At 32.8% G+C, this 14,248-nt stretch overlaps 1 protein-coding gene across 1 annotated transcript in view; it reads right to left on the reverse strand.

Moving 5' to 3' along the window:
- Nucleotides 1–1,365: 1,365 nt before the first annotated feature.
- LOC148956910 (integrator complex subunit 6-like) overlaps nt 1,366–14,248 on the reverse strand; it is a 75,607-nt gene continuing 62,724 nt past the window's right edge. Inside the window, exons 12-14 of the mRNA XM_089096845.1 lie at nt 11,097–11,258; nt 7,672–7,908; nt 1,366–2,237 (exon numbers count right to left, since the gene is read on the reverse strand). Coding sequence (XP_088952971.1) covers nt 2,137–2,237; nt 7,672–7,908; nt 11,097–11,258 — 500 coding nt within the window. The 3' untranslated portion in view covers nt 1,366–2,136. The remainder of the gene's footprint in view (nt 2,238–7,671; nt 7,909–11,096; nt 11,259–14,248) is intronic.

Below are 14,248 nucleotides of genomic sequence, written 5' to 3' on the forward strand. Positions count from 1 at the left end.
CCGCCTTTGCTTTGAAAAGAATTAGACATTTAAACAATATGTAGTTTTTTTTTATTTAGTACGAAAACTATTGTTTTAAAGTGTTTTAGTTTAGTTTTACTACTGATGATGGCCGCTGTATATATGACCGAAATATCTGTTATTTTTGTGAATTTCTATCACTGATATCATCATCACTGTCTATTAAAAGGATTTTATCCCCGTTTGAACTTTTGTTTATCGTCATGGAAAGGCAGTGTGGTCTCCGAAATTATCTGTTCATTTTAAGTTTAACTTAAAAAATGCAGTTTAATTTTTGTGTGTTTTAAGATTTATTTATTCATCTCTATCAATATCTGTTATCTTTGATGACATTGTTATTTGAATTTCTGTTCATTTCAGGTTTCATATATTCTTTTATATTTATTTCTGGTTGTTTTAAGTTTGAATCATTGTGACTTTTTTCCGCTAGTCTTAAGTTATAAGATTGCTCTTTACTTTTCTTAGAAAGTAAATTTAAAAAAAAATAATCTCTGCTCACTTTTTTGGCCAAAGTTTTATTATTGATTAATATTAAGGACATTTTTAGAGTTTTTCAGATTTTTTTTTTTTTTTTTTTTTTTTTAATAGATGTTTCTATAGTATAAAAGATGTTTCATATGTCTAAAAGCCTGTTTTGTTGAATGCACCTTCTTCCAGGCGTTGTTCTGGATACTATATGTGCCTTAAAACAGGACCAAAACAATTTAAATTAATCAACAAATACATCCCCAATATGTCTAATAATCAACTACTTTCATTAATGGTATCCCTTCAAATTTAACCTACCAGGATGTAGCAACGAACTGTGAGTAAGGAGTAGCCTGGCCATAAAGCAACCTAAAATCTAAGAAAAAGAATTTTTTTAACAATATATACGTCAAATTATATATCTTTTATGGTGTTTCGAAATACCAAAAATTCTCCAAGTTCCTCATTTAGAGCCGATGGGAGCTTTTAAGGCTCCGTCAAGCTCCCATTTAAGGTTTTACCAGGGATTTGGAAAGAAATCAGATAATGGGGTTTATTTAAATAGATTGGTTTTGAAAATGAAATTTCCAAGGCTTTTCTACCAGCCTTTTAAAGTTTGTGAAAAATACAAAGTGAAAACACAGTGAAAAGTGAAAACAAAGTGAAAACAGCCTGACACCCATGAAGTTACTTTGTGCCAAGGAAAAAAAAAGGCCGAGATGGGCTTTGGTTGCCCCCAAAAATACTTTCGGCCATAAGAAAAACACTAAAACTTTTAGTTTTCGACCAATTTAGCCCCTCCTAAGTTTTGATGACACCTTCCCACACGAGGCAGCGAAAAAAAAGAAACATGGAAGACATTTTAAAAGAAACTTCAAATTCATAAAAAAATACAGTTTATTCATCATGAAAAAGATTCCAATTGTGAAAGTGGTAAAAAGGAAGAAAGAAAAACTGATTTTTTTTTTAACTATATAAAAAAAAAATTATCATGACTTAAAGATAATCTAGTCTTTCAAAACTTATTGCTCTATGCATATTTAAAAAACTTTAATTCATGCACAATGTAGTTGATTTGAATAGAGATCAACTAATCCTTATTGTTAAAGATAATACGAGTAAATTGTAAACGACCAGTAAATCTCCCTTATTAATTACCTCCCTGATTTTTCAATAATTCACATAAGTTTCATATAATTCATTGTTTCTAGACTTCTCTCTTGCAAAACTCTTGTGCATAAGCCTATAGTAAAGTTAAATTAAATTTGAATGCAAAATGAAATGGCAAAAGCCATCATAACGTAAAAAAAACAGGTTTGACAGAATTTTTTTTTTTTTAGAAAATTGCACAGATTCAATAGCATTCTCTCCTTTTCCCCAAATGGGGAAAAACTTGTTATATTCAACATGTTAACAAAACAGTATATAAAAGCAGGTGATACTCTAAATAGTTACCACAAAGATTTTTACACCTCAAGCATTTAGTGAGCTTAAAAGAAAATACGAAAAAGAAACGAGAATAAAATACAAAATAGAAATCGTTAATACATATCATTTCCCCATAAAATAAAAATATCAGTGAACTTCTACAAGTCAGAAAACTAAGAGCAAAAAGTTTGTCTAACGAACAAAACGAGGTCATGTCTCTTAAACCTCAAAGCCTCTTGAACAACTTGATCTAAAATAGCTTCTCGGACTATTTTGGGTCCTTTTACCTGCTTTTAAATGGCTTAATATGGGCTTGAAATCTATAAGAAAAGAAGAAAAACGTTTATTGACACGGTGAAAGCGCAACCATACTCATCATTAAGCAAGCGTAATACTAACTAATGTTACAACGCGCTCCAAAAATTCGACCACACTATCAACTACCTCTTTCAACGCTCTTTGTCGACACCAAGAAACAATCTAAAATGCAGTGGGAAAGAAAGAAAAGATAGGAACCGAGATGATAGAGAGAAATAAGGAAGGAGAGAGAGAGAGAGAGAGAGAGAGAGAGAGAGAGAGAGAGAGAGAGAGAGAGAGAGAGAGAGAGAGAGAGAGAAAAAGAGAAAGAGAGAGGGCCGTTCATATTTTTTAGAGAGGGCTTGTTTTTTTATTATGATCACTGTGACCAAAAAACAGAAATCAAATATCTTTTGAAGTTTCATAATTGCCAAAAATCTAAAAACAGAAAAAAATCATGATGTTCTAGTTAACTAAGAAACAAACAAAAGAATCATATGAATCATTAGATTATCTCTTGGAGAACCGAAGATCCGAATTCTGTACCTCTTCAAGATTTCCAGAAAATAGTTCTTGAAGAGTCAACCTTGAAATCCCAAATTCAGTTTCTTTCGTCTTTTTATGCAGTTAATTAAAAAAAAAAAAAACGTTTTACAAAGAAGAACTTTTTGAAGAATGTCAAGGAGTCCCATTATATACGATAATCTAAGACGGTCAGAAATAAAGTCTACGTAATTTTTGTCTTCAGTAGAGCTGAAGCCATTCTGACAGCAAGCCTGTATATGCCTTAGAATATACAAGAATCTTAATCCAACATTTGGTTGAAAGAATCTTTGATGTCATATTTCGCTGTAGCTGTTTGTTTAAATCAATCCATATGAAGATAATGCATTAAAAGACGTTCTGCTGAGTTGTCTAAAAAAAGGGGAAAAAGCGTTATAAAACAGTAAAACCGCACTTTCCCTTGAAGTACATGTTTTCAATTGAATTACGTTAATCCGCAAATTTAATGAAGGTTTGCATGTTGAAGCTTCGGATCAGATCAACGTAAAAAGCTGACTTTTTCTTGGGCGCAGATATTAGACATAGTCAAAATTTTGCTCTCTTTATGCTTGATCCGGTCTGCTTACCCCGAAAGTTGCACGTCAATCTGAGGAAAATTCCACAATTCAATTAAACCTATTTTATTAACATATTTTCTTTGTTCAGGTGTATATGGCCCACTATTCATGTCCAAGAAAGTTTGTCTTCATTGAAGTCCCCTTGTCTCTGTTTACATGCCCCTGAAATTCAAACCAATACAAAGAAACAAAATTTGTTATTTTGGGATAATTTTCGGCCTCAAAAACTGACACAACCAAAAAAAAAGTATCAAATTTATTTTCTGCAGAGGCCCAACTGGCCAAAAACTTAAAAATAGGGTTTTCTAGTCGATGAGAGAGACAAAATTTCTGAGCGTCCTTAATCTTTTAGTCTCTTGTTTTGAAATAATAAAAAAGTATTCAAAATCGAGAAACTGGGCTAAATGAAACAGTAACGAGTCCGAGCTGATCATGAAATTTTTTCGAACTTATGTCTGTGCCGAACATTCTTTTTTCTTGACCCAGTCACTTACGAATATAAGTTTTATGATTTCAATAAAAAATTATCAGTCCTTTTCCAGAAGAATCAATATTTGTTTTGCCAATCATAACCTTTTCCTTTAGCACAATATTTTAAGCTCACGAACACTCCCTGAGAGTTTTAACTCGATTCCCTATCTGTTCTCAAGTATTACAGATACACTATCTTGATTTTTGCCTGGGTATATATAATGTCTTTCAATTTAACTAACTACTTCACCGTGAATGGATTTAAGGTTCCGTTAGGGCTAGCAGATTCAAAGCTTTCCGGTACATCGGAGAAATATGTTTGTTGAACCCAAAGTCCCCTCCCTCTAAACAAAAATATGAAGTCCCCTTGCCTCCATAAAAGAGCAAGGGAGGAAGGGTGGTTGACCTCCAGTGACTTCCGGCTCTTGAAGAGGCACGGTGTAAATTTGGGTAAGGTAAGGGGGGGGGGGAAACTCTTCAGATTGTTTTTTCCCTCTTCTATATTTTGAAAATAAGTTTTTAGGGGTATTTCCTTTGAAAATTGCCCCTTTTTTGCATCTCCATTGAAAAAATTGAAAACAAATAACCCCTCCCCCTAAATGTCTTTGAACTGACGCCACTAACAAAAGGGCACTATAACCTTTAATTTCTTATCAAATAATCCATTCCCAAGCTTCTACGACCACCTCTTCCATGCAAATTGGTCAGGAAAAATAAATGGCGTTTGGCCCTTTTTCTGGCCCCGTTTTGGGGTGGATAAAAAAGATCAAAATCCTCCAGAGCTATTACAAACATGCAAGGCATCGAATCAAGATTGCAGTAGCTGGGTCGTTTTTGATAGGGACAGGTAGCAAAACTTTTGGTTGGGGGGAGGGGTATCCATATTTTTGTCTCTTTTTATGAAATTACATACGTGAATTATGGGAGGAGCATTTGCAGTTACTGTAGCAGTAACTGCAATATATATAGATAGATAGATAGATAATTTTAATCACCCACTCGATACAAAACCACAAATGACACGAATGGAGTATAAAGAAGAAGAAAAAAAAAAAAAAAAAAAAAAAAAACACTAAACTGAAAAAACAAAAACAAACGTAACTATAAACCGCAAATAAATAAAGACAAAATTACAAAAAAACACAAAGTACTAATTTCAATGGCCAGACTACTAGGCCCAAGCGACCCCAAAAATTCAGAACGACGTTTCGTCACAGCAGCAATCGGATCTGTGATACCGAACCTTGCAGACATCTTGGAATTTTTAACCCACGGTGGGGTATTTAAAAGAAATTTTGCATATTTGTAAAAAAGTGATCGAAGGTTTCTTTTATCACTAACACTAAATATATGCCAAAACGGTGATAAAGCCAGAAAGTGTGGGATCACCAGTGCATTATATAGCCTAGCTCGAATTTGTCGATTATATTTCGCTTTAGTTGAAGATAGCGCCCCGTAAGCCTTACGTGCCTTTTCTGCGAAATACTTATTTGGCGAGCACGTGTAGATGCCATGTTATGACCTATAGGCATTCCTAAGTACATTATGGAGTCAGACAGTGGAACCTCTTGAGCACCAAATATGACAGTAAGATCTATACAATCTGCATTTCTCCTATTGAAAGCAACAATCTCGCTTTTACTTGCATTAAAAGATAGGCCAATCTCTCTATAAGCATCATCTAGAATCTGAAAATTTTCTTCAATACGAGACAAACATCTACTTAAATTAAAAATATCATCTGCGTAATTAAGTAATATAGTTAAGTAATATATATATATATATATATATATATATATGATATATATATATATATATATATATATATATATATATATATATATATATAGTATATATATATGTGTATATATATATGTATATATATATATATATGTGCATATATATATATAGTATATATATATATATATATATAGATATATATATACAAACTAACAGATTTACCTGATAACACGATAATAGACCGTCGATTTGAATGAATGAAAGGTTAAGTTCTATTTAAATATTAACAGAATCATAGCAAAATCAACATGTAATTGATTTGTGGAGCCAGAGACGTAGCCAGAGCCATAGACTTGAGTTGTGGAGCCAACCCGTTAGGGTTGTGGCTAAATGCTGCTAAGACTGTTGGTGTTTTTGATATGGTACAACTTCCTGGAGTTTATTCTCAAGAAGATAGCACTTCTACCATTGACTTCAAAATTTCTTTTAGTTCTACTGAATATTTGCCAAATAGTTTTCTATCTCATAATGAATAAGGACGGAATCCACAGGGCATTTAGTATGGTATCTTTACCCTAATGTCTTATTTTCCCGATTCTTAGCATCTGAAAATCGAGAAATGGTATTTATAAAACCTGCATTTTCTTCATCACTAAAATACTATTTTAGCAAGGAAAGAAACACAATGCTCGGTAGAATTCAAATTTTTAAATTTAAATCGAAAGTATCATTTTCCATTTTACTCTATTCTTCGAAACGTTTTTGACTTTTAAAATCCCTGGGAACAAGGCAGTGGAAAGAGTAAAAAAATAGTGAGGTGAAAAACCAGTGTTCTTATAGACTTTAACTTCACTAAAAAAGCTAATTGAATAGTTCGAAAATTTTTATGACGGAAAAAGAGAGCCGACTTATATTCTTCTATTCGAGGGACAGCACTGACTATTAAGAATTTGTAAGACTATAGAGCCATGGCTAATTAGAGTAAAGCCAAGACAGACCTGTCAAGGCACATCTGTTCTGTGAGCCATTTGAAGGCAATTAGAGACCAAAAAATGATTTAAAGACTGCCGACCATGTCCACAAGACTTGCAGGCAAGTGGTTGACTGAGATTCTTCATATTTTATGACCTTTGCCTACTGGGAAAGCCCACTGGAATTGCAGTGTGAGTGACCGAGATTTTTGGGTTGAATCATGACGGATGAGGTCCACTGGACCTTTAGGCAAAACTGGGATCCGAGATATTTTCTAACACAACAGTTTTGCCTTTAGGGAAAACCGAGCAGATTCGCAGCAGGGCGACCATTAGGTTAACTATTATAGTTAGATAGTTATTACAGTTAGAATAGTTTCAACTTCAGCCGGTACGCTGTGCCCATCACAGGTCAGCGAAGTTTTATACCTAGTTTCGTAAATATTTACAACAAAAATTTCTAAATTTTGACCATTATATTTTTTATGTAATTTCATTAGTTTTATTGTTTTCTATTTATTTTTAATTTTGACTTTTTAACTAAGTGTAATTTTTTTTTAATGTATTTTTTACAATGAATTATGTTTGACGTGAACGTTACGTCCTGAAGATGATAATATATATATATATATATATATATATATATATATATATATATATATATATATATATATATATATATATATATATATATATATATATATAAATATATATATATATATATATATATATATATATATATATATATATATATATATATATATATATATATATATATATATATATATATATATATATATATATATATATATATATATATATATGTATAGTGCTTTTGAGATGTATATAGTGCTTTTTTTATGTAAAATTCAAATGCGGCGATAATGCTGTGATAGTAATTTTTAAAATAAAATTCTTCTATTCTACTCTTCTCCTCTTCTAGTTAGATTAACTATTAGATTAAGTTCTGGGAGACAATTAACCCCAAATTTTTCAAAAATCTGATTTACTTTCCTAAATGACGTTCTAAGATATCAGTAAAAAAGAAAAAAAAAAAAAAAAAGAAAGTGTATGATTTACAAGAACTTTTCAGGTAGTCATTCTTCTCAGTAGTGCAACAATAATAAAGGCCGAAATGGATAATCTAGACTTACTTTTTCCGGGCTTTCTAATTTCCCTGAAGATTCGCGATCGAATGTCTTTGTTATGAAGGACTGCTTCTCCATCCATTGTATCTGGTTTGGACTGATTTATTAAGCCGTTTGCCAATGGCAACTTTTCCTTTGCCAAAGGTGACAAAGTTTCTTTATGTTCCAATATTCCATTTGACGGAAGTAACGGCTCTTGTCGCTTAACCTCATTGGCCGGTATCTCTTGTGGCGGCACAAAGTCTGAAAAGTTGTTAAAATAAATCTTATGGCTGGCTGGCTTTCATAAGTCAGGATCCCACCCATTAAAAGTCGATTCAAAAGCCAATTGACTGATAAAGATTCCCAAGTCGGCGCCACTGATCTTGGTAGTACAACTTGGTCATATTTAAGCTTGAAAAACTAATACACTCAAAGTGGGGGGGGGGAAATAGTTTATGTATATATACAGTACCAGGAGCCCGAGCACCACTCGGGCCCTGGCACTCGACAGGCTAGTATATGTGACTCTCAAATTACGCATTAGCATAATTATTCTTTAGTTATAAGTCACGAGGTGGCAAATCAGCAATTTGTAATGAATTAAGAAATTTTTGGAGTGAATTCAGTTCCTCCTTCCTGTCTATCCTTCACATATTCATTCATTTTATAGGATTTGATTTAATAGGAAAAACTGAAATTGCTAAAAACCAGTTAAAATTACTAATTACTGTTCAAATAACAGTAAATTTTACTTAACAGTAAATTATTATTAGTTTTGAATTTTCTCGATTACATAAGCAAAATCTAATTATTTTCTTCCTGGACCGGCCATTATGGCAAGATATTTAATAGAAGAAAATACTTGTTACAAGCCTAGATGGGCCGAACTCCAATACCAAAATAAAAATAAAATAGATTGAGCAGAAAAGAAATAAAATTTGACATCAAAACACGAAAATATTTAAGACGAAGATTAATATAAAATAAAGAAAGAACACATTAACAAAGAATAAAAACTCAAGAATTACAAGAACAAAAAATCAAATCACATAAAACTACTAAAGATTATAAAAAATATAAAAAGATTGGTAAAATTTCCAAAAATGAGTGAATACGATAAATGGTATAGATAAATGAGGAGGAGGGAAGCTATTAAGGGGGTATATTGATTCTTTCATAAAATATACAAGCTAATTTTTTTATATCTCGAAGTAAAGCAGCCAATGATAGCGATATAGGGATATATAGATAGGGATAATCTGGGAAAAAGCAGGGGAGGGGGAGTCTGGATAGGGAAGGTCTCTGGGGAAAATATCTTCCGTGCAATGGTTTTTTTTTGCACCTCCATTTGGAATGATCTCTTCAAGAAATATTATCCCTGATAAACCGTTGGTTAATGTTGTAAAAGCAAGTTCAACATACCACTTTTTAGGGGAAACATAGATAGATGTTTGACTAATGGCACATGAGATCCTAAATTATTAGTGCCCTGCTGCAATGAATATTGTCATAAAAAAAAAGTTTAGCGGCACATTTTTAGAAGGAGAGAGGCAAAGCGCAGATATCTTGCACTCAAGCGTTTCTCAACTAGCTTCTTTTTTAGAAGCAGAGAGTGCTGGACTAAACCATCTTAAAAAAATATTCACATAGTAATTTTTTGGATGGATATAGCGCTGCCACATTAAGAACGATAAGACTTCAATGTATACAAATTTATTTTTTCGCAGGAATGATCCTATGGAAGAAGTTGTCTTAGAAAATTCAAAGTGGGGGCTCATTCGACTGGAAATTGAAAATTCTAGTGCCTTTTTTAAGAATCAAGTGATTTACCCTTTTAGCTGCCATCCATCGGAGACATTCTATCAAAATTTTAACATAGTCGTTTTTTTCTATCCTGTGTATCCATAAAGGCTAAGGTTATTAAGGTGAAACTTGAAACTTGAATTAACCACAATACACTATGCACATAGTACCACTACAACTACCACGACTACTACTGCTAAGACTACGAATACTTACTACGGCTACGACTATAATAACTATGACAGGTAATTTTACAGCTACCCTTACTACTACTGCAACTACTACTATCACTTCTACAACTACGACTATACAGCTAAGTCTACTACTATAATTAATACTACAATTACTACTACGTATGCTACAACTACAACTACCGCTACTAAGAGTACTTCTATCATTACTAGTACTACTATGACAATTATTACTATTACTACTCAAACTACTACTAAAACGACTACAACCACTAACACGTGTCTACTATTACTAAGACTACTACTATAACTACTGAAATAAACAAAAAGATTTTAAGAGCATCTGGGCTGTCAAAATGAGAAAGATGCAATATCTCAGGAACAGAATACGGTAGATCATAATTAGGTCCAAGGATAACGTAAAATGCTGCTGAGGATGCTCATAGTTTTTCTTTAAAAATTTATAGTATGTTTCAGAGACCACTTTGTCATCGACAAATTTCCATTTGTCCGAAAATCACTGAGCGAGTTTATAAGAAGAAAAAGAAGAGAAAGCCAGGGACATGATCAGGTTATTAGTGGTAAGTTCAAGTGGGTCCTGTAGGTTGAAATTAAGTTGGTAAAGGCTTTTGACACACAAATTTTTGTCTCGGATTAATTTCAAATCTATAAAAGATGATTCATTGTTTTTGTACTTTCTTGTGTTAGTTTTAAAATTGGTGAAAATTGTAACTGAATTGGTATTAGTCACATAGAAAGTTATGAAAACTGACATCAAAAGCATTAATTATTCTCTAATCTTAGTTTAAAAAAATGGCTATTGCAACTAAGGATTATTTTGGCATAAGAATGTAAGTGCTGGAGGTAGTTTTTAAATAAGTTTAAAACACTTAAAAAGGACCAGACCAATCTTACAGACAACCCAGTATGTAGCTTCCATATTTGGAAGCGGGAGAAAAAGGATATCGACATGAGACAACCTCCCCATTATATATTTTTTTTAAACCTTCCAATATGTAGGGAAGTTTTGATAAACCCGAAAAAATTTTGTTCTGAAATTTCACAATGACAAACCAACTTTTGAATACACATTTAATTCCAATTGAAGAGAACAAGGAAAAGTGTAAGTTATTATACTACAATAACTACAACTACAAAAATAATATAATAAATATTTTGCATCCGAAACATAAACATAATTTTTGGCTTAGGAACTAAAATATAGCATTGTAATAGTGATTTTTTTATTTAAGATGAAAATACACTAAAAGTTTTCGCATTAGGTAAATTATTTGCTATTTTTTTTGTTTTTTTTTGTTGCTTAATTTTGGAACTTTGTCCTCCGTAAGCATTTAAAAAAGATCTTCCCTGCGACACTAGCACTCATAACAACCTTGAACTTGAAATTTTGGAAAAAAATGTATTATAAAAATGAAAAAAGAGAATAAAACCTACCTTCGTAGCCATTAGTTATCGCAGCATTGAAACCATTGCGAAAATTTTCTATTTCTGGGTCGGTAATATCTTCCTCAAATATACTCAGCTCATTTTCTTCATCGTCTAAATGAATTAAAGCAGGCGAAGCTGGTGGCGTGAACGGAGCTGGACTCGGGAGTCCTAGGACAAAAAAAAAAAAACTTTTAAAACGCAGATACATACAGATCGATCATAAGTGTCGACTTATTTCTTGTTTTAGGTGGATAATAGGTTTACTGTTAAAAATCACAACAATGTGCTAATGTTTTATGATTTCGTTACAGCGTATATCAGGTCTATTGTATCGACTTGTGAAGTCTGAGAAGTCACCAGAAGTCTCCTTTTCGATCTGTGCTATATTGAACACTTTCTATGGATCATCATTTCCAATAAGCCAAATATTAATAACACACTAAGATAGCTTCAACCTGAGTCTTGTCAGAAGCAATACCGCTTTGATTTTTGGCAACCAACGAGCATACGAATCATTTTTTTTTTTTAATTGAAGAAAAACCAGCCAAAAGATACCATACTCTTAAATTCAATTATTCCGCTATATACTGCGCAATTCAGCATTCTAGCTTTAGAGAAAGCATTCAAGAACAATATATAGCAAGCTATAAACGAATCGATGTCAAAAGTTAAATCCTGACTTTTGGAAAAATCCAAGTTAAAATGTGAATTTTCATGTCTAAAGTAAGCGTCCAAGCTATAATGCATCAATATATTTAAGAAAAAAGGACAATGTAACAGGTAATATTACGTCGACATAAAATTTTGTTTATGTATAATTTTAGATTACAGTGTGATATTTGGAGCGTTGTAGCAGTACAAAAAATATCTTACCCACACAACCAAATATTATAAGCAGAATCATTCTTATGTTTATTAATGCCAAACTAAAGTTTAAGTTAAAATTTGTTTGGCTCTATAGAACGCATAGAACCCCAAAGACAGAGTGAAAGTTTAGACTTGCAGAAAGCTTCCAAACACACGAAAAACACCCAGATATCACTTCCATGTATATTTATCCTATATTAAGTTACAATGTGTGATTTAAGGGATATTCACGAACAAAGTAGAATTATCCGAAAATGTTAAAGGTGTTGGTAATTTATCTTGGATTGATTTTTTCAGTTCAGCCATTATTTACCCACATGGCAGAACTCATCAAGATTTTACCAACAAAGGGTTTCAAGGTTACCAACAAGATTTTACCAACAAAGGTTGGACAAGGTTAGGTTGTAAATTGGTCCATTAAATCATGTAACATGTAGCCTGATCATGCTGTTTCAACAAATATTTTTATAGCTTTTAAAACAACTTTGGTTGGGACCTCTTTTTACAAAAGGCAGTATAAAGAACCACAATATTTATGATCTTAGCATGGTATGTTTTGCTTAGTGCCACTAAGAAGAGGGCCATGAATTTGTTCCCTTGTATATTCTGATGTATTAGCTTATTTCTGTAATGTTTTAAGCCTGTGGGATTCATTTATTATTAATGGTATCAATCAATACCCAGGTATCCAATTCTCGCTTATTGCCCTTTTTATTTATTGCAAATTTAGTTTTACTGTTATCAGGAGTGTTATTTTTGTAATGTGATTTTGTAACTGATGGTCATGATATATATTCAATGACTTGTATCTTGCTTTTTGAAGTTATTAAATAAAATAAAAAAACTAGTTTTTTTTAACTAAAAGTAAGGAACGACGTTAAAACTTAAAACGAATAGAAATTATTCCGTATATGAAAGGAGCTGTCCCCTCCTCAACGCCTCGTTCTTTACGCTAAAGTTTTTTATTGTTTTAAAAAATGAAGTTTTAAGAAAGATTAAAACTTTAGCGTAAAGTGCGAGGCGTTGAGGAGGGGACAGCCATAATAAAGTCTTAATAGCCCAATGCTAAGATCATTTTGTTTCGAACATCCGTTCTCCGGATTTTGATACGCTTGCAGCCCGTGCACGACGAATGCACCATAAGTGACCACCTAGGGAATTAGCCTAAATTTGCCGTGCCGGTTCATGTTACCCAATGAGCTATTAGCCAAAATTAGAGTTCCTTCCCAACTGCTAGAAGAGAATTCAACAAAAGATAGGATTGCCCTAGAAATATATACTTGCGAACTGATTCACACCTTGAAGTTTGCCCAGAAAAGTGCTGTCCCAACATCCCGCATTGTCAAGAGCAAGAAAACATGGCTGGAATAACCCCGATACTAAGAGTGCAAAATAACGTATCTCACTCTGGGCATGTATTCCATTACCACCGACTAGCAAAAAAATGCAATTCGTATTTTGTGTTAAAAAGGCCGAAGCTGAGACACGATAGAAAATCAATCGAAAGAATTTCAGCGTAATCCGAAAAAGTTATGGAAAGTATACAAAAGTAAATTTCGTGATTCTAACCGTAAGTCCATAGTCAGTGAAAAGGAATGGATAACTCACTAAAAGTTACCCAAAAAAGATAGCTGCGAACCGATTACTACAAGCTGGCAAAATTTCTGTTGCGTTTACCTTTATGGTTCTCGAATAGTTACGTCAGTAGTCGTTAAGGGATCATTGATCCAGTGACAAAAATTGGTGAAATTAAAGCAAGAGCTAGCCGCCGCAGCGTGCAACTCCTTGCTGATTCGCCAATAACTCGTCTTGTCATGTAACTAGTTAGTGTATATATTTGTACCTCTAGATGAAAGTCTAGGGGAAATTCTTAATAACCAAATGCTAATACCATTATCACAGATGGACTTGCTGAAACCCGACCAAATTGTTTGCCATAGAAGATACTATTTATTTTCATCATTCTTGTCTGTTAAAACATATTTTGGTATTAATGCACAATTGACTATTGAAAAGGAAACATGGTAAGAAAACGATTCTTAATTCAAAAAAATTGTAGTTAACACATTTTGAAGCCTTTTCCGATATACCTTACCTCCAACTTAAAGCATTTACGCATAAAATACCAGTTTTGTTGATTCTTCGGACAACGAAAAAAAAGCAAAGAAAAAAAGGAGACAGATCACCGCGTCCCGTGTGAAAGGGATTTTCCTTGTTACTCAAGATTTGAAACTGTGATCCTCCTATATCGGATTTTATGCAATGATGATTCAAATGGTACGATTTTCGAC

This window comes from Artemia sp. Qi Xiang Cuo, chromosome 1, assembly GCF_049724085.1.
Source record: "Artemia sp. Qi Xiang Cuo chromosome 1, ASM4972408v1, whole genome shotgun sequence".
NCBI classification, from domain to species: domain Eukaryota; kingdom Metazoa; phylum Arthropoda; class Branchiopoda; order Anostraca; family Artemiidae; genus Artemia; species Artemia sp. Qi Xiang Cuo.